Here is a 27,733-nt window from a genome sequence, read left to right on the forward strand (position 1 = left end):
TCCATTTCTGTAATATTCTGCCTTTTGAGAATTACAAATTGAAAGTGACTAATTCTCCCAAATGTCATACATCTTGCACTTTGTGACATGTACTTCCTCTCTGAATCTTTACAGCACTACCCAGACATTTGAGCCACTGTCTGGGACTAGACCTAATTACGATAATTACGTCTACCATAATTAGGGAGATGGTAAATATGATCAAACATTTATAAAAATGAAAAACTGATGCACAGAAAGTTTTAAGCATCAGAAAATTAAAACTAAATTTCCAATGAGAGAATTAAGGAGGTAGTGATGTTCTTTTTCAGCTATCTAAAATGTTGAATTTGAAATATAATGACTTCCTGGATTACTGGCATAATTAAAGAACAGTCTAACTTTTAAACCTCTTGCATGGAATAGGTTCATAGCATCTAGGACTGGCAGACATGACCACAGTGAAAATAAAACAGGACAGAAAGTAATATAAAATCTTTTTTTTTTTTTTTTGAGACAGAGTCTCGCTCTGTCACCCGGGCTGGAGTGCAGTGGCACAATCTCGGCTCACTGCAACCTCCGCCTCCCGGGTTCAGGCAATTCTCCTGCCTCAGCCTCCCGAGTACCTGGGATTACAGGTACCCACCACCACACCCGGCTCATTTTTATATTTTTGGTAGAGACAGGGTTTCACCATGTTGGCCAGGCGGGTCTCGAACTCCTGACCTCAAGTGATCCACCTGCCTCGGCCTCCCATAGTGTTGGGATTACAGGCATTAGCCACCGTGCCTGGCCTATAAAATCTTACTGTAAGAGAGAGTGAGATTGAATCTCCACCCAGGCCCAGCCCTGTAAGATGTTGACAGATGGTCAAGCCATAAATGCCTGTGAGGCTGAACTACATCAAGAGTCAGGCTGAGACCATATCCAGCCTGACATAAAACAAACATCATTTGATGCATGAATCTTTGAACAGGGGAATACTATGACAAGAAAGATGTTTTGGGAAGGCTGAGTGGAGGAATAAGATGGAGCAGTGATACCAATGAAGAGTTTATTGAACTAAAATAGGTAAAAGTGAAAAGGTTCTGAACTGAGATGGCAGCAGCTGCAATGATAATGAAGTCACGAAAATAAAAGATAACTGTTTGAAGCCGGGTGTGCTGGCTCACACCTGTAATCCCAGCACTTTGGGAGGCCGAGACGGGTGGATCACCTGAGGTCTGGGGTTCGAGACCAACCTAGCCAACCTGGTGAAACCCTGTCTCTACTAAAAATACAAAAATTAGCTGGGTGTGGTGGCGGGCGTCTATAATCCCAGCTACCTGGGCGGCTAAGGCAGGAGAATCACTTGAACCCTGGAGGTGGAGGTTGCAGTGAGCCGAGATCGCGCCATTGCACTCCAGCCTGGGTGACAGAGTGAGACTCCGTCTCAAAAAAAAAAGAAAAAAAAAAGATAACTGTTGGTAAGAGTCAAAAAGTACGAAAGAGATAGATCGTGAATGGCCTTGAAAGATAAGCTAGGAGTTTGGAGTTAAACCTGCACCTTTTAAAGCAGTAAGCAGGGGATTGGCAAATTTGTATTTCAGACCCATCATACTGTTGGAGCAGGAGGCAAGTCGTAGGCAGGGAAGTCAGTTATACAACTACTCCAAGTCCAGGAAGAGATGACGAGGCTGAGTGTGCACATCAGCTGTGAGAATGGATATGACAGCAAGGAACAAAAACCAAGCCAACACCTGGATGTGGGGTTGGAGAAAAGGCTAGGATAGCATCAGGTTTTTAGCTTGGAAAATCATGTGGCTGGTACAGCTAATAGCAGAGAGAGGAACAAGAGAAGGCGCATGCTTGGGGAAATACAAGAATTAATGATATGTGCTGAGATCGAGGTGACTGTGAGACACAGCGGCAGAAACTTCTAGTGGGCAGTTGAACATCTGGATGTGGTGGTTAGAATAGAAAGTTGAGTCAGCCACACTGACGTCAAGTGTACACCAACCACTCAACCAGAGCATGAAAACTGATCATAGAGGACAGAAGGCTGAAGTTATGGACGAGATGGGGAAGACTTAAGCATGTTCAGAGTCTATGGTGAACGTTATCTATAAAAAGGAGAGGGCAGAAAACATAGAAAAGAAAGGAAAGAATCAATTATGTAAGCTTCTGGAGTAGAAAAGAGGGAAAGGAATTGAGAAGGCAGGAGGAGGAACTGGCCTGGAACAAAACAAAGGACAAAACCCCCTCTGAGATCGATGGGAAAAAAGGAGGTAAGACTGGAGCAAATGAGGGTACATAAATGGGTAGGATGTTGACAGGCGGTGGACACCTAATGGTATTAAGGGCTCTAAGAAGTTGGAGGGTATTACAGGTTGAATTGTGTCCACCAAAAATTCATATATCGAAGTCTTAATCCCCAGTACCTCCAAAAGTGATCTTATTTTGAAAAGGGGGTCGTACAGATGTAATCAAATTAAAAGGAGGTCATACTGAAGTAGGGTGAGCCCCTAATCTAATATGACTTGTATCCTTGTAAAAAGGGGAAATTTAGATAGACAGCCATGCATTAAGGGAAAAAAATGTAAAAAGACACAGGGAGAAGGTGGTCATCTAGAGCTAAGGGGAGAGGCCTGGAATGGGGCCTTCTCTAACAGTCCTCTGAAAGAACCAACTCTGCTACTGTTTGTCAGACTTCTGGTCTCCAGAACTGTGAGACAATAAAAATTCTGTTATTTAAGTCACTCAGTTTGTGGTACTTTGCTAGGGCAGCCCTAGGAAACTAACAGAGAGAAAGCCTTCTACTAAAAGAAGAAAGGGTGGAGGAGGGTCGCATGAAGGCTTAGGAGGAGTGAAAAGAGTTCAGCAGGAAACAGGCCAGCGGCACAAGGACACAAATGCAAGATGGTCCACAGTTGCCTGACGTTCCAGCTAAGGATGGAAATGATAAATTTATTTATAGAGTGATTTCCTCAAGCAGCTCTTGGCAGCCATTAGGTAAGATAGGAAAAGATGCCAGGTCAAAATCAAGGGCTGGCAGCATACATTACAAATGAAGTATAAAGCGGTAAGGCCATTGAGGATACCGGCAAGAGAGTGATGTTCCCTGAGTGAACAGGGAAGGAATTAACGGGGGAGGATGGGTTATGGACTATGAGAATGGGATGGGACAGGCAGAGAAGGGATCATCTAGAAACTGGAAGCCAGCAAAGAAAAGATACAGGGAATACAGCAGCAGTGAGAGAGCTAAACAGGAAAGATTGTTAGTGGGATTTAATATTTTAAATCTAGGACAGTCCCAGTAAGATGCAGTTCCTGCAGAAACCAAATAAGGGTAAAGTAGGTATGAGACAAGAAAGTCAGGGATGCTAGAATGTTGTATTACAGCATATACATCATCCATATGGACACTGAGACATCCCCTAATGGTGATAGTTAGGGCAGAGAAAAGACTGAACCAGCTTCCACCATGCTCAATAAATGGAAAAGAATGACCAGAAATATCCACAAATTATACTGGTATCTAACCACTTGTATTAGTCCATTTTCACATTGCTATAAAGAAATACCTGAGACCAGGTAATTTATAAAGAAAGGAAGTTGAATTGGCTCACGGATATGCAGGATGTACAGGAATCCTAGTGACTTCTGCTTCCAAGGAGGCCTCAGGAAGCTTCCAATCCTGGCAGCAGGCAAAGGGAGAGCCAGCTTCTTACATGGCAGAAGCCAAGAGCAAGACAGCGAAGGGGGAGGTGCTACACACTTTTAAACAACCAGGTCTCACAAGAATTCCCTCACTATCACCAGAACAGCACCAAGGGGATGGTTCTAAATCATTCAAGAAGGATCTACCCCCACGATACAATCACCTCCCACCAGCTCCCCCCCACAACATGAGATTTGGCAGGGACACGATCCAAACCATATCATCCCTAGATTCTCGTTCTCATAAAAATCACTGCATGGCTGTATGTGGTAGCTCACACCTGCAATCCCAACACTTTAGGAGGCTGAGATGGGAGGATCACCTGACACCAGGAGTTCGAGACCAGCATGAACAATATGGTGAGACTCCATCTCTACAAAAAATACAAAAATTAGCCAGGTGGTGGTGTATGCCTGTGGTCCCAGCTACTTAGAAGGCTGAGGTGGGAGGATAGGTTGGGCCTTGGAGGTGGAGGCTGCAGTGAGCCACAATGGCACCACTGTACTCCAAACTGGATGATCAAGGGACACCAAGTCTCAAAAAAATAATAACTGTCACCTTTATTATCTCTGGTATTATATCTTTATATAAAATAACAAAGAGGGACACGGACTAGAAGCCAATATCATTGTGCACAGTCTCCACCTAACAAAATTGTTATATTAAATGTAAAGTAAGCAAGTTAACCTATAAAAATGTGCTTGGGGCACTCACAGACCAGATGTAGAATTTTTTTATTTTATATGTTTTGTATACGTTTTCCTAGGATTTGAAAAAATAAAATAGCTGGAAAATGACAAAATAAGTGCTGGCAGCCTTCTACTTCACAAACATAAAATAACTGACCAAAGCAGAGAAGAATTAGAAAACTCATACACAGTCACCCATTTTTAAGAAACAAACTAAGTGCTTAATTATCTGGATTATATGCCATAAACATGAAACTCTTTGCATTTCAAAGGTTTATTCTAATTGCTAAAAATTTTGTATTTCTCACCAAAGAGCCAGGCAGAGCCAACACTTTGTTCTGGCAATCATCAAAGCTAAAAAACAGAGGGATAAAGCAGAACTGCATGAGTTAACCTTTTAATTTACCCATGAGAACAATTCATGAATTGCTGTAGCTATCACAATTTCCAACTATTTCCATACACATACATATACACTTAATCAGAGCTTTTGTCTCCAAAGTTCAAAAGGTTTTATGCGTGGTAATTTTACATTGGTGGAGATTATCTGTATTTTCTGACCTTTCATATATTAGGTATCATTAATATTCTAAAATAAATCATTAAATCAAAAATAAAACTCAAAAATTCACCAGAAGTCATAGTGTAGTTATCGTTCATTACTCCAGGAAAAATGGGGCCACTTAAGGACACGGTCTGGGCATTTATTGGGGACACAAGGGTAAGAAAACATTTGGAAATTTCTGCAGTCATTTCACAGATATGAAGTTGATCTTTACCCAAGACTCTCATCACAATGTCACCAGAAACATTATGTCCACTAAAAACTATGACACAAAATACCAATCTTCTTTCACCTTCATTCTAGCTTAACCATGTGTTTCTCCAATAATTATTTAGCCCCTTCATTGTGGCCAAGTACTATGTCAAACCCTTCCAAACATCAAGAAGTTGGGAGGGGAAAAGGACTGAAACTAATAAAATTTTACTTGGGATATTTTAGAAATGATTAGTCCATCCAAGTAAAATGTGTAGATTTAGACCACAGAACATTAAATGGCTAATATTGTAGTCAGGGACCAAATACACAATGAATGAAAAGCAAAATGATCATTCATAGAATGTTCCCTCTCCAACTATGACCGCCTTCAGCAAAATTCCTATTGTTTGCTTATTGTAAATACCTGAAGGCCTCAATACTTAACTTCCAAACTGTTCAATTAAACACACACACAAACACACACGTGCGCACACAAACACAGCCCAGTTTACAACAAACATAGTTCCTGAATATAATTCCAGTCTGGTTTTGAAAATTAGCAGATTAGACTGAAATCATGGCATTTCAGTCTATGATTAAAAATTTCTTTTTGTCCTGTGTTCAAGGTCAAACATTTGACACACACTCTAGAGGCATCCTCTACATGAATCAGGGAGTTGCTACCAAACTCCAGCTCACGCACTCTCTGGAAGAGGCCACTCCTTGAGATAAAGAGCCCTCCAGTTCATAAATACTACGGAGAGTTGCCACATCTTATTGCATACCTAAGAAGCTGACCCAACCCTCAAAGTTTTAAGACTCAAATCTGAATTGATTCCAATGGACTGTAGAGTTCCCCAGCTCCAGGAGAGAGAAGGTAAAAAACAAGCTTTCAAAAAAATTTCTACTATTATAATCTGAAAATGATCACAGAAGAACTCAGTTCCTATGTACATAAGCAGAGTTTTAGTGCTCTTTTCTGATGTGATAAAATTGTCATTTTGATCCTTTTGTATAGTTCATAAGCGTGATGATTGGGGTTTCACCTCATGTGTAAGATGTGCCTCCCTCAAACCTTACTACAAGGTCAGCACATTACCTGTCTGACATAAAAACATGAAAAAAAATTGTAATCTTATGTTGGTTGTTACATTATTTAGAATCCTACATTTAGAGCTAAGAGGCAACTTGAAGATCATAGTTCAACTGATTTTACAAATGAGAATGTTATGGCCAGGGTAAGTTAAACAACTTGCCCAAATAACTAGAAAGTGGCAGATGAGAATCCACATTGCCCGACACCTAATTCATCACTCTCCCTACTCCTCTACAATAGATATTTACTCACATTCAATAGATAACGTACTGAATGTTAACTATGTGCAACACACCCAGGGATTAAAAAGTGAATGCAATCACCCCCATATGGAATCTAAACAATGGTGGGTTTTAGATAATATTTTCTCAGTTTTAATATGCAAGTCATCACATGAAGCTTTAGGTGAAATGTTAAGAGGAATAACTGAAATTAACTCTCCTCATAGCTGTAACTCTTCCTTTTTAATCCTTCTATCTACTCTGTAGCCCTTCCAACTACAGAAGGTGGATATCAAAGTGAAAGCATCAATGATGATGATGATGATGAAGGCAATGAAGATGATAACACCAATTATGAGCTATTCACTTTTTGTGAGCCATTATTCTGAAATATGCATTACCTTATTCATTACCTTATTTAATTATCTCAACTACCTTAAAGGGAAGATACTGTTATTATCTCTATTTTACAAAGGATATGAAATGAATAAGTCAAATGCCCAAACAGAGGGTAGCTGAAATGGGGATTATACCGCAGCATGCCTTCATTACTACTATCTCCCAAGATTTTCTGGCCTTGAGTCTTTCCTTCAATAGCTGGAAATTACTTGCCCCTTCTGGATCTCAATTTCTTCATCCGTGTAATGATGGAGTGGGAAAATTATTATTTCCAATGGATCTTCCAAGTCGAGCATTCTGTGATTTACTGATTTGTGATAGTTTCCAATCTCTTGTGGCAGAGGAAGGAAGCCACTTTGCAAAATCTAAGGATGATTTTGACCCAAATTACAAACTCCAGACCTTTGACTATACAGAGGTTTCAGAATAACAGAAAGAGGGAGTAGTTACAGGTTTGACACATCTTTAACCTTCAGCTGAGCTCCAGCCTCAGGTGTTTTTTAAAGCTAATCACTAACAATAGTGTTTAAGCAAGAAAAAAGGTTTTCGAAATTCCTAATGATCAGGAAGAGTTTGTAAAAACATGGGAAAATATAATGTTATCGTATCAAAGAAAAAAGTGGGATATAATAATGGGCTGCTTTTTTAAAACACGGGGAAAGAAGCAAGAACATTCAACAGTTGTTGTATCGGGGTAACAGGATTTATGAGATTTTTTCTTTCTCCTTTTCCTTATTTCTCTCTTTTTATGTAAGCTTAAATTATCTACATAATTAGAGGGGAAACTTTCTTTACAAAGAGAAAAATGGTGCCAAATATTCTCATATTGATTTCTCCTGAAAAGAAAGAAAACACTCTCCTGAAAAATATCTCAGTAACAACACTACCGAAATTCCAGAAATACAGGTTTAGAGGAAAACTCCAATATTGCCCACTGTGAAGGGAGAAGAAAAGACTCCTCTATTGCTTCAAGCCTAGAAGAATTAAGTTTTTTAGAGGATGTCACAGGAATGCTGGCAGGGAAAGTTGCTTTGGAGTCCAGGGACACACAGCTTTGTAAAGCTCAGCCCAGGAAAAAGAGAACAGGTGCAGCTGATGAAGCAGCAGACCGTGACAGCCAAATGACGGTGGCCCCATCCAGAAATCCCAGCCTGGAGCAGGTTCTCCCTGAGCAGACCTGCCGTGCACCACGGCCAGCCACATGGCCAAGGGGACTTTCCATGAGCACAAATGCCCTTTCCTCACTGAAGCACTGCAGCAGAGGGAAGACAGGTAGCATATTTCATGGAATATGTAACTACTAAAACAAACCAAACCACCAAACCAAACTAATTTATGCTTTCATCAGGCTTTAAGGTAAGCACGCTGTATAGATAACACCCATGTTCCTATATAAAAACACAATCTATATACACATGTGGCCCAGTTTACAATACAGATCAATGAGTGTGGTTCAGGATGGTTACAATGAAACACTTCACTCTTTGGCACTGTGAAAACATTTTGTAAACATTCATTATTTCTCTGGTGATTCCTACTTATACTACAAAAATTCAGGAATGACTGCAGCTTTAAAATCACATTCAGGATGCTATTAATTACATATGAACTCTCTGCCTTACTTGAACAGTATTTTACACTACTTTGTGGCAAGTAGATGAAGACAGATCTGATATACAAAGAATAGGAAAACTAGAACAGGAAAAGTCAGCTCCTCCTCTGGGAGACTGACAGACAATATGTGGCATCAACAACCCATTACACCCTGATTCAGCTGAGGTCTGCAAGGAGCCATGGTGCCCAACTTACCAACAGCTCCAGACTTGCCTTAAGCACGTACATCACTCTGCGTGTTTCAAGCACTACCACCAGCAAGAATGCAACAACACAAAGGCCTGCATGTGTCTTCTAATTAGTTCATTTATTAATTGAAAAAGACATATTTCTGTTACTTGCTACCAAAACTCATTTGAACGATTATTTAAAATTTGAAAATATAAGGCAACGAAATAAACAGATGTCATCTCATGTTTTAAAGGCATTTTTTTTCTGTTTCTAAGTACAAAGTTGGCAGCTAGTGACTTTAGCTGGTAGTCATTAAATGCATCTAACATTAGATAAAGAAATTTAACCTACCTCATCAAAGGTGGTGTCATCTTTCTTCAAAGCTATAAAATAAGAAGGAAAAGGAAACAGTTATTGTGAAAAATTCCAAAGAGACTATCTAAGTTATAGAAAACAGAAAAAAAAACAAGGCAGTATGGTGTTTTCATTTCAGAAAGTAAATTGTGCCCCAACCTGAATAACAATGTTATGATACAAATATGAAAACTGCAAATGAAAGAGCACAGCATGCATCTTTTTGAAATATTTTTTATAAATATGCAAATAGAACTATTCTCCCAGATATTAGAAGCACGCATAACTGTTCCCTATCTCTTCTTTAGTTTGAACATGTTTCATTGAAAGCATAAAAGAATCACAAAGTAATCTTAATGAAATTTCCCCTTAAACTCCTGGGTTTTGAGAAGATATCACCAATTGTTAGGATAACACCTTCTTTGCATAGAGCCCTGAATGACATTTTCGTACTGAGTGAAGTGTAAGTGTGTTGATGAAAGACTAAGCCTGCTAAAATAAGCATTGCAGAGTAAGAGACATAATTTAAACATTTCAACATGATAAATTTTATAACAAAGTATTTCAAAATAAAACAATACATTCAGAATATTTTATAGGAACCAGCAAATACTTCAAATTTACTTTAAATATAGACATGTGTCACTTAACAACTGGGATACATTCTGAGAAATGCACCGTTAGGCAATTTCATTGTGCAAATGTCACAGAGTGTACTTATACAAACCTAGATGGTATCACCTACTACACACCTAGGCTATATGGTATAGCCTATTACTCCTAGGCTACAAACCTATATAGCATGTTACTGTACTGAATACTATAGGCAAATGTAACACAATGGCAAGGATTTGTGTATCTAAACATAGAAAAATGTACAGTAAAAATACAGTATTGTAATCTTGCGGGACCACCATCAAGTATGCGTGACTGTTCACAGTTTTAGAACTGGAATTTTTTCACCCAACATAGAAGGAGAAGAATTTCACCTACAGTTGGCAAACATCTAGTTCCTTACATTTTGCAATTACTTAGAATGTTTCATATTAAGAAGAATGCATTAAATAGCTAATTTATCTGAAACTACTAGCTGGAGAAATGTTTCAAATTTACAGAACAGTGCATAGGTGTTTGCTGCTTTATACCTGATTTAGTCTGGATAGAAGCACTTGGGTAGCTATTACGTGGAAAGCTTTGTTCTGACAAAAGCAATGAAAAGCAAATTATTCTGGCAATTAAGCTCTGAGAAAAGTAATGTGCCTCAACTGAAGCTATCATAGAAAAGCTTAGGATACATACTCTAACAATTGTGAAAGGTTATTTTCTCTGTTTCATATATTTGTGTTTTCAAGAAGAATGTGATTGTGGTGAGTTAAGGGGGATGCGGGTAGGCTGAGGGAAATAAAACGTTTCTAAAAGTTTCTTATTTTTCCCTTTTGCCTAATAAACTAATCTTTCTTTATTGGAAAACCATTTCTTCTGAAAGTGAATGGAAAATAAAAAGATAGTCCTTTGTTGTGAATGGCTTATCTTGCATTCAATTACTTGCACATGTTTTAATTATGTATTTAACTTAACCTACATTAAATCTAAAATAACCTACATTAAATCTAAAATAATCTGTTTTAATAGAACCATATTAAGATCCTAGCTAATTCCTAAGGACTGCATTTTCACTAGAATTTAACTTCTAGGCTACAAGGCTCTATATAAATACCAGTCAATAATATTACTATACTGTCTACTCCCTCAACCCAAGGCGTGTCCTTTAATTAACATACTTGACTAATGAGTCCTTTATAAAACATTAGTAATGTAATTCTAAATATAGACAAGTTGCTTCATCTGAAAAACTAAACTTTTTGGAATAAGAAATTAATAGCCCATTGATTTCAAATACAAAGTCTAACATAAGCAAATTACCATACAGCCTCATACCTAGCTCATTTAACAAAGATTAATGGAACACACGCACTATGTGGCTGCCATGCAAGATGCAAAGCTACAGCAGCAAACTTACAATTCACAGCACAAACTTTTAAATATACTGTCTTTATTTTGGACATTACAAAAGTTCTGGAAATTTAGCCATGTGTTTTCTTATCAAAGCATCCAATAAGAACTACAGTTGATACTACCCCACCAGCTGCAGTGGCTCACACCTGTAATCCCAGCACTTTGGAAGGCTGAGGCGGATGGGTCTCCTGAGCTCAGGAGTTTGAGACCAGCCTGGGCAACAGGGGGAAACCCTGTCTCTACAAAAACAATACCAAATACATATATACATACATACATACATACATACATCTATACATACATACATATATAAAATTAGCCAAGCGTGGTGGTGGTGCCCTGTGGTTCCAGCTATTCGGGAGGCTGAGGTGGGAGGATCACTTGAGCCTGGAAGGCAGACGTTGCAGTGAGCAAGACTGTGCCACTGCACTCCAGCCCGGGCGACAGAGTAAGACCCTGTTCCTCTGCCGCCAAAAAAAAAAAAAGATACTATCCCTTAGGGAACTGCAAATATGGAATGAAGACCCTCAAGTTGAGAAATGAAGACAGGAGAAAACTGGAATGTCTTGAACAACCAGACTGGACTATTTCCTTCTTATCTCCTAAGTCCTGACAATTCTCCAACATTCTGGACAAAGAGGTGGGGTCTGGAGGTAACAAGAGGAGAAAATAGAAGAAACTGCAAGTGTATTTGCTATGACATAATGAACAGGAAGCCAGATTATCTCATCTGTACAATACTCTCAAGCTCAAGGTACCACAGAACACCATTACTTCACTGAAGTCATTCACTGCTAGACTGACACCTTACACAGTTTCTTCTAAATATTGAATCCTTGTCCTGAACAGCAGTTAACAGTAACAACAAAGACCAACTTAAGATGTCTTTGCCAGATATTCATCAGGTCACTGATGAGTAAATTCTGACCCAAACAAGAACACATCTCATTATTGATTACATTCCCTGATTGCCATTAATCATTCATGTAAATGTAAATCCACAATTATCTTTAAGGATTTCATGGAGTAACAAGCATATTACATTATTCTGGAATAGCCAAGGGGCATATATCAAAATATTTAAGATCAGCAGATATTCTATTCAGTCCTCTGCTCAGACACCGCTTCCTCTAGAAAGCTTCTCATGATTTCACCTAGATGAAAGTGGTGCTCCTCCTGTGTTCTCCAACAGCAAATTTCGCCAATCTTCATGGTAGAATTTGTCACTTTATATTGTAAATGCCTATTAATTGGCCTGTTTTCCCTTAAAATCCTTGAGGACAGGGACCAGCCACATTAGTCAGTCAATCTGACTGTCAGAACAATATCTACAGTGGAGAGGAGGTACTAAATAATTATTTGTTGAATTAATGAGTCCTACCTCAATGGCAAAAGGAGAGTATCTTTTGAGACACACTTAAGTTTTGGTGTATGAAAATGCTACACTGGTTCTCTCTTAAAAGATCACAGATATAAATTCCATTTTGTAGTTTTCAAATTAAAATATTTTGAAGTTGCATTGGGGAAAATGTATAATAGTTAAATTTTGTCTGAACATTTAACCTTACATTTCTCTTTTCTGACATAATGAATTCGTCAAATGACAACTGGACTCTAGAATTACATACTTACAGCACAAGGTAACAAACCCCAAAGTTCAGTGCAATCACAGCCTCTTCTTTTTATTTAGTTCCCTCACAAACCATATCCTTTAAAGAAATGGTATACATGGGGTTCATCTCAAATATCACAGAGTATAAACTTCCTTTCTCTACGAGACAGTCCAAATAAGTATGAAGAAATGCATTCAAATGAATATGAAAAAATGTCAGTTTGACCTTAATCATACACCAGATATTACATAAAGCCTTTCTCCTTCTAGGCTAACATTCAAAAATAAAAAAGACACAAGAAAGAAAAGAGGAAATGAACTTTAATATACTTAAACTATTCAATAATTAAGTTCCGATTTGTCTTTGTTAGCCTAAATTAAAAAAAAAAAAAAAAGTGTAAGAGAACTGTAGTAATTCCTAAATAAGGGACCACACTGACACAATTTAGTAGAAAACCATAAATACTACCGAAATTGATAGGTGACTTTAAAATTCAATTACACCCATCTTATAAAGGAACCATAACTATATCACAGTCATTCCCTGGCAGATGTCGTAAATTAGAGCACTATGGCTTGAAAGCCAATGTGTTTTATAATATAGTAATCTCAGCTCAGCTGTATTTGGGGTGGGCAATGACAAAGTCAGCATGATCTCTAATGTGTAAACAAATTAAACATTAGCACTGCTTTATGTATTTAGAATTATTATTATTAATGATAAACACTGACCGGATATCAGATACTTTCGAACATTTCCTCATTTTCAATAGATGAATGATTAATAATTTCTTACAGCTAAATAATAATATTGTACATTTCACCATACAACAAGCTACACTTTTGGATCATACTAAAGCAGCAAAATAAAGTCAGCATGTCTATTTCAAAAGCTTACATTGGTTAAAGAGAATGAATATGTTGCAGTGTGGATTATTCAACAAGAATAAACCACTCACTCTTTGATCGCCTCATGAAGTACCAATGAAGAATGGAGGATGATGGGGTATAAACAGAAATTGGAAGGAATAATGACAGCCTACAGTATTGACCTTCATCTTGTGATAGATACTGCACTAGATTTTTCATGTATTTTATCCGATTTAGTCTTCACATATATTCACCTTATATGAATATTTACAGATGAGGACTCTGGGCTTTAGGGTAATTCCACCGGCTGCCAAAGGCACAGAGCAAGCAGCGAAAACCAAGTTCAAATCCAGGCCTGCCTAACTCCGTTTTAAGGCTGGCTACATTACAAAGTCAATGGCCACTTCCCTCTTCTCTTGCTTTCTATCTACAAGATCAGTTATGTCAGTATGACGGAATCCCTAATAATAACAAAAACAATGATAACATATCTTGAACGTTTACTGAGTCTTTATTTAATGTGCCACACAGGACATGGTATGCATTATTTCACTAAAAGCCAACAATGAAACTGAGTTGTACATGAAAAACTGAAGCTCAGAGAAGTTGAGGGACCTCGGCTGGGCGTGGCAACACCGGAAACAGTCTGTGTGACACACAGCCCACATTCTTAACTCATGCACTATATAATCCCACAGTAAGCCCTCAACTCAACAACCTCTAGCGCCTTAAAAATCCTTAGATAATCAGAATGAGTTCACTGGTTTTAATTTTGCAAATACAATATAAAACACCAAGAAAATAAGAAGATACAGATTTTGTTTCTGTAATGCTACTTTGAATGTCCTTGGCTTGGTATACAACTATAATCACTTCAATATCTCCTTTTACAATATTCCACAATGAGATCTACAATTCAGAATCATACTTTCCATCAATACAGGAAATAATCAGCTGTACTCATTGCACTGCATTCTGTGTCCTAAAGGGAGGATATAAAATCCACCAGCTCTTAGAAGACATTTTAACAAGAGTTGGAGTCAAAAGGAGTTTCACATCACTAAATCTCAGTAAGCTAGAAAATCCAATTAACTATAATACCCCCATTTGCCAGCACTGTACTTAATCCAAATTTTACTGATTGTCGATCAAAACCTTGAAATTATTTAAACATAAGGAACTTTTATATTAATGTCCTTGGTTTCTTACTGAGACTCAATTGCAATGAATTATTTAACACAAAACTGGAGGGGCTCCAGCAGAATCATTAGCATTAGTAAATATATAGTTAATGTGTTTTAGAATAAGGCTTAATGGACTCCAGAACCCGCCTCTGTGAAGGTTTGGGTCAGGGCTGAAACATCCTCGTTAATAATGCACACAACTCAACATTTCCCTTTCTCACACTCTTCTTGGCTTCAAACTTCATTTGAATGCAGGGACTCTCCATATGTGTCCCTAATTCTGAAGAGTGAAATTAATATCCAATACAGGTAATAAATAAAACTAAAGATTGGTTTCACACCATAACTTTACAGTCATCTTGGGAAAGATTTTGCATACTAACACAAAATTTTAAGTCGAAAGACAAAAAAAAAAAAAAAAAAACCACTTGGCTAAATTTCGATCCATTGTACTCTCTCACTTGAAGAAAGTTTGCATATCTTACAATGAATGGGTGAAAGGATATCTGTAACACTCATGTGCATCCCAGGGTTTTATTTTAAGGAATTAAGTACCTTTATGCTTAATTTCCATTAACACCTTCGTTAACGTGGATGACATTTAAAACAAGTGAAACAAAGACTAGGCAGCTTCCTAGGGACTCGCAGGAGTTATTTTTTGTGTCTATAGCATTCTCTTGTTCAGGGCAGTTACATGTATCAGTGAAAGTTGTGACAGTAGGGGAGGCAGCTAACTCTTTAGGTTAAAAGGGGTTTTCTATGCCCAATACTCAAAATCTAACAAACCCATTCCACGTGATACTGCTGTCACCCTATTACAACCTGTGACATGCATTTATTCTTCACTGTCCTAAACACCGTTGGTCAGTTGGTTGGTTGGCTGGTTTAAAGACAACAGCCCCTGAGCTCTATTAAATGGAACAAGTTCGGGAGACATTCCTAAATGTCCAGACAACTCCACAGCGCGCATTTCTCTCCAGCAGCGGGAAGATTCAGAGACCTGGCGACTGAACACCCAAATCTCGCTTTCCAGGACCCGAAGTACCGAACAATAGGTCCCAAGGTAACTGTCCCACTTCCCTTTAGGTTGGATACGTTAAACAATACCAGGGCACAGTCTAACGTTTCACCAATTTCCAAAGCTAAATTACTGACTAAACGCCCAATATCAAAGCCTGTGCGCAAAAAATAACAATTGGCCCAAGCAGCCGCGCAGCCCCTTGCGCGGTGGGGGCCGAGGGGTCCCCTCGCCCGTCCCCCACGCGCGCGAAAGGGCGAGCACTAGTGGCGGAGGAGGGGGAAACCCATATTGTAGGCTTGAGAGAATCTACAAATGAACCCCCAGATCCTGAGGAAGACGGGTCTCTTTCCTTTGCGTCCTTGCCCTCCCCCGGGTCCCTAGCACTGTGCCCTCGACCCCCGCCCGCAACGCACCCCACGCCAGCCCCGCTGGCAGCTGCATGGCTGGTGCCAGGAGCGCGGCGGGGGCGCGGGCCGGGGGAGCGGGCGCTGGGGGGGCCGGGGGCAGCGCGCTACTCACCAATGCGACTGAAACTCTCCGACAAAGTTCTCCGCAACTTCTTCATCTTGCCGATCTTCTCGGCCGGCTGCGGCTCAATGAGGTCGCACATCTGGGCGACGCGGGGCCCCGGCAACTTCCCCAAACTGGTCCAGGCACAGCCCAGACAACGGCGAGGGCGCGCGCCGCGGGGAAAGCGGCGCCTCCTCCTCCACCACCTCCTCGGCGGGCCGGGAGGCGACGCGCAGGGCTAGGGAGGCGAGCAGCAAGCAGGCGGCGGGCTGCAGGCTCCGCTCCGGCCTGGGCCGCAGCTGGGCGGGCGGGGGCGGTTTACGTGGTGCCGGGGGCGGCCGCGCTCGCCGCCGCCGTGGTGGCCCCGCGCCGCGCCGCCGCCGCCCGGCTCATTTTCCCTCCTTTGTAACGGAGAAAAGCGCGGCCGGCAGGGGGAGTGGTGCGGCCGAAGGAGGAGGCGGGGGCGGGCCGGGGACAAGGTGCGGGAGTCGCCTGGCGCCGAGTGCGCGGGGCGAGGGCGAGTGGGCCGGCGGGAGAAGTTCTCAGCCCAGAGTTGCGGGCGCTGGGCAGACGGAGCCGCGGCGCGGAACCGCCAGCCCGACCGCTCCTGCTGCCCTCCTGCTGCCGCCGCCACGCCCCTCCCTCGACGAAGGCCCCTGGGCGCGGGATCCTAGCACGACCTCGGCTCCCCGCTCGCCTCCCGCGTCCTCCGCGGCCCTCTGTGTCTGGCTCACGCCCCGGCGGCGCCCCCTCCCGGCCGCCCCCGCGCTCCTCCCCCACCCCGCCCGCGCGCTGGAGGATCGCGAAGGGGCCGGGGTGGGAGCGGGCAGCGTCTGGGGACAGCGTGTTGGGCTGTAGGGAGGTTACCGAAGGAAACGGGCCGAGTCCAGTTGTTTGAGCGGTTTTCTCCTTCCACGAGCGCGTGTGAAAAAGCGCGGAGTTGGGTGGAGGGAAGCTGCCAGGACTGCCTCCTGGACTGGGTGCGGTAAGGCCTTAGGGATGCATTCAGATGTAGGGTGCCTTATTTTGGGCCGAGAAAGCTGTCAAGTGAAAGATCCAAAGGGAAAGGTGGGCCCGGATTTTTTTGTTGTTGTTTGCGGTGGGTTTTTTGTTTGTTTTGAGGTCAAGTGCAGAAGCAGCGGAAGCTTCAACTGTAACCCTCCAGAAGGCAGGGATCATGCTGTTTCCCTCATCCTTGTCTCTGGTCTTGGTGACACATGTAGGTGATTTCTGATAGGAATACCCAGTTCTGCAGTAAATAGCAGACACAGCCCTCGGTCTTTTTCTATTAAATTCGTAGAATATATTTCTGAATTGGGAGACTTAGAGGCTAAACAGATTCCGACCTCCTTTTCCCCCACCTCAAAAACAGAACTTTAAAAAGGAGTGGGGGAGGTGTTTATAAAATCCCAGGACAAACAGTTCCAGCAGCAAACACACATCGTCTTCATTCTGAAAAAACCTGGTGCGGCGTGAGTTCCAAACGTCAGTCTCCCGGGGGAGAGAGAAGGAAGGTGGAGGAGGGCTTGATTGTGTTGATTTGGGGCCAGCAAACTCCTTATGAATAGAAACGTTAGTAATCTTGAGTCATCTGGCTGTGTAAGTTATAAGAGCTTGTGAGGGTGTGACAATGCTGTTTGGTTTGAAGGAAATTTTGGGGAGTTTATGTTTTGTTAAAAGATTTTTATCTTAAAAACTAGCCCCGTCTTCCTTAAATTGTGAGGTAAAACAGTGATTTGTTCCGCCCTACACTGAGCACATTGTAGGATCTTGATAGATTGCGGATGATAAAAGACAGGAAGTCAAGCTAAGTGGGGAGCAGAGGGGGGCAAGGAATTCGCCAGGAAAGACCATATGAGTTAAAACGCAAAGCTGTTGGATCCTGGCTGCCATGTCTAGATAATTACAGACAGCACCAAGGGTGGCCTCATACCGGAAAAAAGTTTGACTTTTACCACTTCCTCAGGTTAGTTAGGGAGAAAGTTTTCAGCAGTTATGAATGAAAAGACAAATGCAACCACTAATGGGTTGTACGAGTCAGCAAACACGAAGAAATATTAATTTAACGAACTTTCACTATTACACACCTGTGACTGTTATCCACTGTGACAATGGCTGTTTCAAATATATAATATGTTAAATATATATTTGTTTTACCTTCCTAGTATTTTTTTTTTTTCGAGACAGGGCCTGTCGCCCAGGCTGGAGTGCAGTGGCGCGATCTCGGCTCACTGCAACCTTCTCTCCTGGGCTCAAGCCATCCTCCCACCTTAGCCTCCTAAATAGCTGGGGCTACAGGTGCACACCACCACGCCTGGCTAATTTTTATATTTTTTGTAGAAACGGGGTTTCATCATGTTACCGAGGCTGGTCTCCAACTCTTGAGCTCAAGCAATCTGCCCACCTTGACCTCCCAAAATTCTGGGATTACAGGCGTGCACCACCACGCTCTTCCCCTTCCCAGTATTTCTGACTTAAAAAAAGTAGTCAGCTTCTTCTTAAATTATGGTAAAAGCATACAAAGATATGCACCAATTTTCTTAAATGAGATCAGTGTGTACTGATGTGTGAATATATACAGGCTAATTTGGGGGAAAAGCAAGTTTAATATTTTAAACCATTTGTGGAAAAAACGTATACACATCTATGTGTTTCTATATGCACAGAATATTTCTGGAAAAAAGAACAGAAAACTGTTGATTGTATATCCAGAACAGAGAGAACTTTTCCCTTTGCAATTTATACCTTTAAGTATAGTTTGAATGTTTTATCCAAGAATGCTTTACTTTTATAATAATAATAATACTAATATAAACATAATGAATATTTTCCTTTTCCCTACCCCACTTCAAAACTTTAGCTCTCCCAACTCCAGAACAACTTCCTCTAGTTACAACAGTATACCTGGCAGGAGAAACACCTGTTAAGCATGGGCCAAATAAAGCTTGGCAATTATGAGTAACCAACTTTGCATTATATGCTCATCTTGCTCTCTTTCCTGATTATATTTTAAAAGGGCAAATTTTGCAAGAAACTGCAATGCAAAGAAGGACATTTTTAACTTGACGCTTTTAAGATATGTATACTTAAAGATTCAACTCTTTCTACTATTATTTGTTTCACATTTGCCTTCATCTTAAACAGTGTAAGTTCAGGGACCCTAAGATATGAAACACACAGTGCCTGTTGCATAGAGAATGTCAATTAATGTTTGTCAAATAAACATAGAATGGATTGCTGTCTCTGAGAAGTGATGTGTTGTCCTTGGAAACAAAGATGACTATCCAGCATCTGTGTAGCATATGTTTTTTCAGTAGGAGAATGGATCTGTGCCAGTTCTCCATCTCAACTTCTGGTTTACAAGGTTATAGTTTTGCATGGCCTGAATTAAAGGTGCGGTGTTCAAGTACAAAGAGGTAAGCTTATCTAGAGGCTGAACCCAACATGGGTTGACCTTAACCAAATTCACCAATTAAAGGATACAAATGTATTAGGAGTTCAGTAGTAACAAAAGTGGCTGGGGACCCAGGACTCATGAGTTCTAGTCCCTACTGTCTATCACTAGGTGCATTGTAGCCTTAGACAAGTAAGAGACAAGTAAGTGATTTACCCATTTTCTTATCTATAAAATGAGAGGCTTGAACTAGATAACCTCTAGGTCCATTCATAGCTGCAAAATTCTAATTCTAAAGTTAATGGTGAGCCAGAAGCAATGACCCATACCTACAGTCTCAGCTACTCAGGTGGCTTAGGTGGGAGGATCTCTTGAGCCCAGGAGTTTAAGACCAGCCTGGGCAACACAGCAAGACCCCATCTCTAATAGATAAATAAAATGTAATGATGAAATTTTCCCTCTTCCATCTTATATACTATAGATAGATATATTAATGAAGACTAAGTCATGTGCAAATAAGATAGACAAGGATTCATTGCCAAAAATTATGTGCAATTTAAGATACATAATTGCTAGTCACATTACATATACATTATGCTTTTATTATAAAATAAAATGTGGATATTTTCCATATAAGAAAAATATCAGGCTAGTATGCTGGCAGTAGATTATAAGGGAAAGAATCCTAATTTAAGTAAGATAAAATATAAAGGATTTAATTAGAATCCAAAATTCCAGCAAAAGCAGACTTATTGATCTGAAACAGTTTTTAAAATATTATCAGAGAAAAGAAATCCATGAAACAAGGATACCAAGGACATGAAGAATAGAGGTGGAAAATGAGTTTCAAAAAGATATGTTTATAATGTAAAGTTTTAGAATTTAGCCAAAGCATAGGTAAAGATTAAGACACAGTGCCAGAGTATAATTATTAAAGTGGTAGACATTTACATTATTAAATATCCTCTTAAAGCTCTAAATAGTCAACCTATTTAACTAGTTTTAGGATCAAATTTATCCTTTTTGAACACATCAGGAACTGAAGTAACAAGGTTAAGTGACTTGTACAAAGTTCTCAGTGAGTCATCAGTAAAATTGGTACATTGACTCTAAAACTCTTGTCACCAACCCTTATGTTCCAACTATTGGACAGTATCCAAACTTAAAGAGTTCTTTTTTTTTAATGAGACCTACATTTGCTTATTTTATAGGTAATTGTACATTTTTTCATCCTACATCTCAAGAGACCAAGGGACCTAAGTAAATTGATCTACTTGCCAATGACTGTAAGAAAAACAAAGAAGTTGTAAAAACATCCAAATGATGTTAAACATAAATTAGCTCAGAATAGTTTGAATAAGATAAACTACCAGGGTCAAAGCATGCATTAAAAACTGGTAAGTTCCCCTCTCCCATTAAACCATGCTTAAATATGATAATGCATATCATTCATGTTTTTTATTGTTACATAACTTGTACTATAGGCGTTTATATGAGAAAACATCTACCACTATTTCTAAGATACAGTTCACTTAATAATGCTTTTTGGTATTACTTGTATTTGTGGTGCAGATGTGCCATTAACTATAGGTCCTCAGTCATGAATGGCATCAATTTCAATGTATCATATTGCATTCATCAAAACTAAACTTCAGAGACCAGCCCTGTAATTGAACCCTGGACATGGATGTGAAAGTGGACAGAAACTAATACCTTAGTGAACTAAAACCTTATGGCTTTTGTGCAGTCCAGACAAGTCCTGTTAAGGGCAATTAAGTTCAGAAATGCACCTTTTCTATCAAAAACATCCTAGTCTTTCCTCCCAGGCCCTTTGACAGTTCATCTGCATTCACATGTCTATTCTAATCAAGCACTTACAAGCCAAAAAAAAAAAGTATCTATAGAAGTCATATTGATAGTATCATTGCACATATGACATTCTCTAGCTAAAATAACTCAATATTTGTAATTGTAAAATGTTACTCTTATAACTTATGGTTTTATAATAGGCTATGAATTAATGATCTCATTTTATCTTAACTCATACTACCCCAAGAGGCATTATCATTATCACTAGGTTACACAAGAAAATGGGCCTAGAAATGCCAAAAGTATGTGCCCGAGATCATTACACAGGTTCCAGTTCTAAATTGACACACACTTGTTTACCAAAAAGTTTCCTTATATAAAGCATTTTGATTGCATGATGGTAGTCACTTCTTTTTCTTTTGATACTGATACACTTTAGGTATAATCATGATTGTCCTTATTGTATAGAAAGGAACTATTCTGAAGCAAAGAGAGTTCAAGAAAGTGGCCATACTCGGACAGGCTAATAAATGCATCCAAACTTTTAACTTAACGACACTATATTTTGCTTTTTCCTACCTTATAGGAAAGAAATTAAAAGTGTGGTATTCAAAGATGTACAACTGACTTTGGAAAAAGGGTTCCTCTCTAACTGATGTTTGTAAATGATCGAAATAAACATTTTTAAACTATCATTTGTGGAATCATTGCTACATACTAGGCAATTGAAGACACTGCCTCCACTTTCACCATCACCCTATGAGTTGTCTTTTATTATCCTATTTTACAGGTGAAAAAACTAAGATCCATTGAAATCAATTTTTTTTTTTTTTTTTTTTTTTTTTTTTTTTTTTTTTTTTGAGACAGAGTCTCACTTTGTTGCCCAGGCTGGAGTGCAGTGGCGCGATCTTGGCTCACTGCAACCTCCGCCCCCGGATTCAAGCGATTCCTCTGCCTCAGCCTCCCCAGTAGCTGGGATTACAGGTGCCCACCACCACACCCGGCTGATTTTTTGTATTTTTTAGTAGAGACAGATTTCACCATGTTGGTCAGGCTGGTCTAAAACTCCTGACCTCAAGCAATCCACCCTCTTCAGCTTCCCAAAGTGCTGGGATTACAGGCATGAGCCACCATGCCTGGCCTGAAATCAAATTAATTTCCTAAAACTACACAGCTGACCAGGCACGGTGGCTCACACCTATAATCCCAGCACTTTGGGAGGCCTAGGCAGGAGGATTGCTTGAGCCCAGGAATTCGAGACCAGCCCTGGGCAACATAGGGAGACCCCATCTTTACAAAAAAATTTAAAAATTAGCCAGGTGTGGTGGCATGCACCTGCAGTCCCAGCTACTCATGAGCCTGAGGTGGGAGGATGGCTTTAGCCCAGCAGGTTGAGGCTACAATGAGCTGTGATCACACCACTGCACTCCAGTCTGGACAACAGAGTGAGATCCCCTCTCTAAAAAATAAAAAATGAGAAACACTACTCAGCAGAGTAAGTGTGAAAGTTACAGCAGAATTAGAAAGTCACAATTTTGCAACCCCAATGTAATAATTGATTGAGGCAAATAAATCACTGGATATATTTTTGCTGAGTAAAGAATATCAGCCAGGTATGGTGGCTCACGCCTGTAATCCCAGCACTTTGGGAGGCTGAGGCGGGTGGGATCACTTGAGGTCAGGAGTCTGAGACCAGCCTGGCCAACTTGGTGAAACCCTGTCTCTACTAAAAACACAAAAATTAGCTGGATGTGATGGTGTATGCTTGTATTCTCAGCTACTTGGAGGGCTGAGGCAGGAGAATTGCTTGAACCCCAGAGGCAAAGGTTGCAGTGAGCCAAGATTGTGCCACTGTACTCTAGCCTGGGCAACAGAGCAAGACTCTATCGCAAAAGAAAAAAGAAAAAGAATACCCACATGGTAATTTTCTTAGTCTATCTGAGCTGCTTTAGCAAAAATACCATAAACTTTGTGGTTTATAAACAACAAATGTTTATTTCTCACAGTTCTGAAGGCTGGAAAGCCCAAATCAAGGTGCAAGCAGATCCAGTGTCTGGTGAGGACCCATTTCTCATAGATGGTGCCTTCTTACTTTGTTCTCACATAGTAGAAGGGGCCAAACAAGCTTCCTGGGGCCTCTTTCATAAAGGCACTAATCCCATTCATGAGGGCCCCACTCTCATGATCTAATCACCTGCAAAAGTCCTAACTTCTTAATACTATCACATTGGAGGTTAGATATCAAGGTATGAATTTAGGGGGAACACAAACATCTAAACCGTAGCAGTAATAGTCCTCTACAATGTAACCCTATACAGATTACAGTCACAATGGATTGGTTGGCTGTTATGCCCTTGCCCAAGTGATCAAACATAGACTCAACCAATAGCGGACATCCTGAATACCATGTGCTTTCTAATGTAAGGCAACAAGAGGTACCCACACCACCTATGTTGTATTCTTGCCAAAAATGTTTAGCAGTCACACAGGCCCAGAATGTGGGACCTTCTAGAAGATTACTGATCGGGGCTTTTCAAAGGGTATCAATATTCACGTTTGTTCATGAAAAACAAAGCAAAACAAGGCAAGGGTATTGTTCTATATTAAAGAGACATAGCAACCACAAGTAATGCACAAACTTTGTCTGACTCCTGGATTAAAAAAAATATGAAACCGCACAGTATTTTATAACACAGTTGTAAAATACATTTGAGAAGATTAGAAATTAAAATATTGACAGTGTATTAGATGTTGGATTCAAGTTAATTTTCTTAGGTGTGACAAGTATTTATGGATAAAATGTCATGATATATACAAATTATTTTTAAATGGCTCAACAACAAAAATTATGTTCATATGATTTAATAGCAACATACACACACATATAGATCTAGCTCCATATGTATATATGCATATATACACGCACACGGGAGAGGGTAGTGACAAAAATGATAAAAATTGGTGAACGTAGGTGAGGAATATACAGTTTCCATTGCATTGTCTTTTTAACTTTCTGTAGGTTTTTTAATTTTCAAAATAAAAGGTAAAATGGAACAAACCAACCCAGCTGGTGAGTGGCAAGTCAGCAAGTCAATCAAGTTCTAAAGCTGTCTATAAGTAAGCAGCCATGTTGTGAGTAAAAACTAAAAATTAAAAAATAAATTTAAGAAGTTCTAAAGCTGGTATTTGACTCACATTATACCACCACCTCCACATCTGAGAAAAGTAAGAAAAATACTAATGTCAGTAGCAGATTAATAAAATACAGCTTAGTCATAATTAATATCTAAACCAACATTCCTTACCTATGAAGACAGTCATACCAAAGTTATTAGGGTGCACATTTAAAGGACTGCTCTAGGACATTCTAGGCAGGGACTGGAAGGGCAGGAGGAGGAAGAGCCATGTGTAGATTGAAAAAGACTCCAAGATGATTATTGCACTGCCCCCATCAAGTGAGAACCCATGATTCACTTCCTGGAACAGCAACACGATGGTAGTTATTTGATGAAAGTCAGATAGAGAGGATAACATGGAGGCACCTACAGAGCATGAAGGATGAGTTGGAGAGATAAACATCCTAGGTGTGTTTCAAACAGTGAAAAAGCAGAGCTAGAAGCAGAAGATATTAATTCTTAGTTCTAGAATCTTCTTTCATATTTTGTGTAGTATTATCAATCCTCTGCTTCCTTGACTGTAAATTAGAGATGGACAATTATCCTGGCCCTACCACCTACAAATTTAAGTGGTCATTATCTCCTTTCCTCAATTTTGGGGCACCTAATCAAGTATATTTGATTTCTTTTCTTTTCTTTTTTTTTTTTGAGACGGAGTCTTGCTCTGATGCCCAGGCTGGAGTGCAGTGGCCCAATCTCGGCTCACTGCAAGCTCGACCTCCTGGGTTCACGCCATTCTCCTGCCTCAGCCTTCTAAGTAGCTGGGACTACAGGCACCCGCCACCATGCCTGGTTAATTTTTGTATTTTTAGTAGAGACGGGGTTTCACCATGTTAGCCAGAGTTGTCTCGATCTCCTGACCTTCTGATCCGCCCGCCTCAGCCTCCTAAAGTGCTGGGATTACAGGCATAGGCCACCTTTTAATGACAAACCAAGAAAAGAGGGACAGTTGATGTAGTTAAACAGAAAGAAGTGGGAGGATCCATTTTCAGTACTGTATTTCCTTATTGTAAGAAAGTAATTTCACTTGTCTTCATTTGTTTATCCATCGAACACATATTGAGCACCTACTATGTCCCAGGTACTGTGCTAAGATCTGGTTATACTGCAGTGGATGAGATGGAGCAGGGTCATGATCCCTGCCTGCACAAAGCTTACAGACTAGTGAGGGAAAATGATGTTAAAACCACCATTTACAATAAAATGTGACCCATTTTAAAACAGAGAAAAGACTGAATGCCACAGCAGGGACATTTCACCATAATTTGAGGGTGAGACACGTCCTCTCTGAGCAATCACACCTAAACTGAGATCTGAAGGATCCATAGAGGTAGTCACACAGAAAGCAGAAGTTCCTTACAGAGGGATCAGCATTTATGGGGGCCAGATGGCAAAGGCAGAACACGGTGGGTTCAAGAATCTGAAAGGCAGTTGGAGTATACAACAGACATAAGATGAGGTTGGCAAGTTTGGCAAGGGCCAAAAGGGAGACACTTTAATACTTACACAGTAAAAGGTATGTATGCTTTAATTCCTACTAGAAATGGCAGACAACATTCATGGTAGTTTCTGTTCCTCCTGAAAACTCACCAAAACTATGATGAATGAAGTTTTTAAAAGCATAAGTCCATAAGCACACAGGTAATGGAAGAGGAAAAAGCAGCAACACAATTTTGGAAACTGGAAAAATTATAGTTGTCAGTCCCAAGAAAGCTGATTCCTAAGCCAGCCATTGGCAAGGCTGAGAAGCAACCTACTGAAAATTTATAACTGAATGTCAAGGACCCTAGCCATCTTTCCTCACTTCCTTCACGTATTTCTGGCCAACAGATTATCCTGCAGTGAAAACCATAGTTGACAGGCTGAACCATATAAATCAAGCTTTCCAAAAACTTTCCGGTGTCTTTCTCCCAGATATGGGCAGGCAGCCAAGGATCTCCATATAGTTGATGGAATGTAATAAGAAAAGTAGAGGCCAAAACAAACTAATGGAAAAACAGCTAGGAAGAAATAAAGACTATGAAGAAGAAAAAAAATTAATATCTTCTAAAAAAGATAGCAAAATATTATAACATATTACAGCCATTAAACAAGAACTGGGTACTACAAATTTTTTAAAAAGTAGCAAAGGCCAAAAATAAATTGGACATTAAAAATATCATAGTTTAAAAGGAAACTTTAGGCTGGGTACAGTGGCCTAAAGTGGAATCCCAGCACTTTGGGAGGCCAAAGCAGGAGAATCACTGAGTCCAGAAGTTCGAGACCAGCTTGGGCAACATAGCAAGACCTTGTCTCCACAAATAATAATTGTTTAAAAATTAGCCAAGCATGGTGGTGTGCGCCAGTAGTCCCAGCTACTCAGGAGACTGAGGCAGTAGAATAGCTTGAGCCCTGGAGGTTGAGGTTTCAAAGTGAGCTGTGATCACACCACTGCACTCCAGCCTCAGTAACATAGTGAGACTCCGTCTCTCAAAAAATAAAAATAAAAAATAAAAGAAAAAAGATAAAAGAAAACTTCAGGTAAAGATTTAAAATTTAAAGGAAATGAAATTCCCCAGCAAGTAAAACACAAAGATAAAGAGAGGGAAAGTGGAGAAAAAAAGATGAGAAAGGTACAGACTAGTTCAGGAAGTTCAATATCTGAATAATAGGAGTTTACAGAAAGAAAGAACAAAGAAAATAGAAGAGAGGAAATTATCAAAGAAATAATTCAAGAAAATTTCCTTTAATAAAGGAAAATGACTTTCCAAGTTAAAAGGGTCTATTGAGTTCCCAAGACAACAAATGAAAATAAATCTACACTGAGACACTTCATTGTGAAACTGCATAACCCTGTGAACCAAGAGAATATTTGAAAAGCTTCAGAAAACAAAATTAGGATTCTAAAAAGAGTCCAGTATCAGAATGGTTTTAGACTACTCAACAGAAACACTGGATACTAGAAAATAGTACAAGAGAGTGATTTCTAATCTAGAATTCTATTTCCAGCCAAATTACTAATTAGGTGGGAGAGCAGAGAATAAATGCTTTCAAATATGAAAGGTCAAAAATGCCACCTCCCAGGTTCACCTCTCAGTAAGCTATCAGAAGATTTGTTCAACCAGAACAAGAAAAGGGGAAATGTAACCCATGTAACAGGGTTCCAATACATGAGAAGG

At 39.9% G+C, this 27,733-nt stretch overlaps 1 protein-coding gene and 1 non-coding gene across 7 annotated transcripts in view; one reads left to right on the top strand and one right to left on the bottom strand.

The window, feature by feature from the left end:
- The window catches only part of CDK14 (cyclin dependent kinase 14), a 592,876-nt gene extending 575,958 nt beyond the window's left edge, over window positions 1-16,918 (bottom strand). For 2 of the 6 annotated variants that reach the window (XR_010140627.1, XM_063725567.1), the window contains exons 1-2: window positions 16,206-16,909; window positions 8,981-9,012 (exon numbers count right to left, since the gene is read on the bottom strand). Coding sequence is in view for 4 of the 6 variants with exons in the window: in XM_063725567.1 (XP_063581637.1) it covers window positions 8,981-9,012; window positions 16,206-16,296 (123 nt within the window). In the remaining 2 variants the exon portion in view is untranslated. Of the gene's footprint in view, window positions 1-4,676; window positions 4,723-8,980; window positions 9,013-16,205 lie in introns of all 6 variants that reach the window. The other 4 variants (XM_054558999.2, XM_009243031.4, XM_054559002.2 and 1 more) reach the window with 4 other exon arrangements.
- LOC112134515 (small nucleolar RNA U13) lies at window positions 6,133-6,237 on the top strand. The gene has a single exon (XR_002915931.1). It is a non-coding gene; the product is annotated as a small nucleolar RNA U13 (small nucleolar RNA).
- Window positions 16,919-27,733: the final 10,815 nt, after the last annotated feature.

This window comes from Pongo abelii, chromosome 6 (genome assembly GCF_028885655.2).
Source record: "Pongo abelii isolate AG06213 chromosome 6, NHGRI_mPonAbe1-v2.0_pri, whole genome shotgun sequence".
Classification (NCBI taxonomy): domain Eukaryota; kingdom Metazoa; phylum Chordata; class Mammalia; order Primates; family Hominidae; genus Pongo; species Pongo abelii.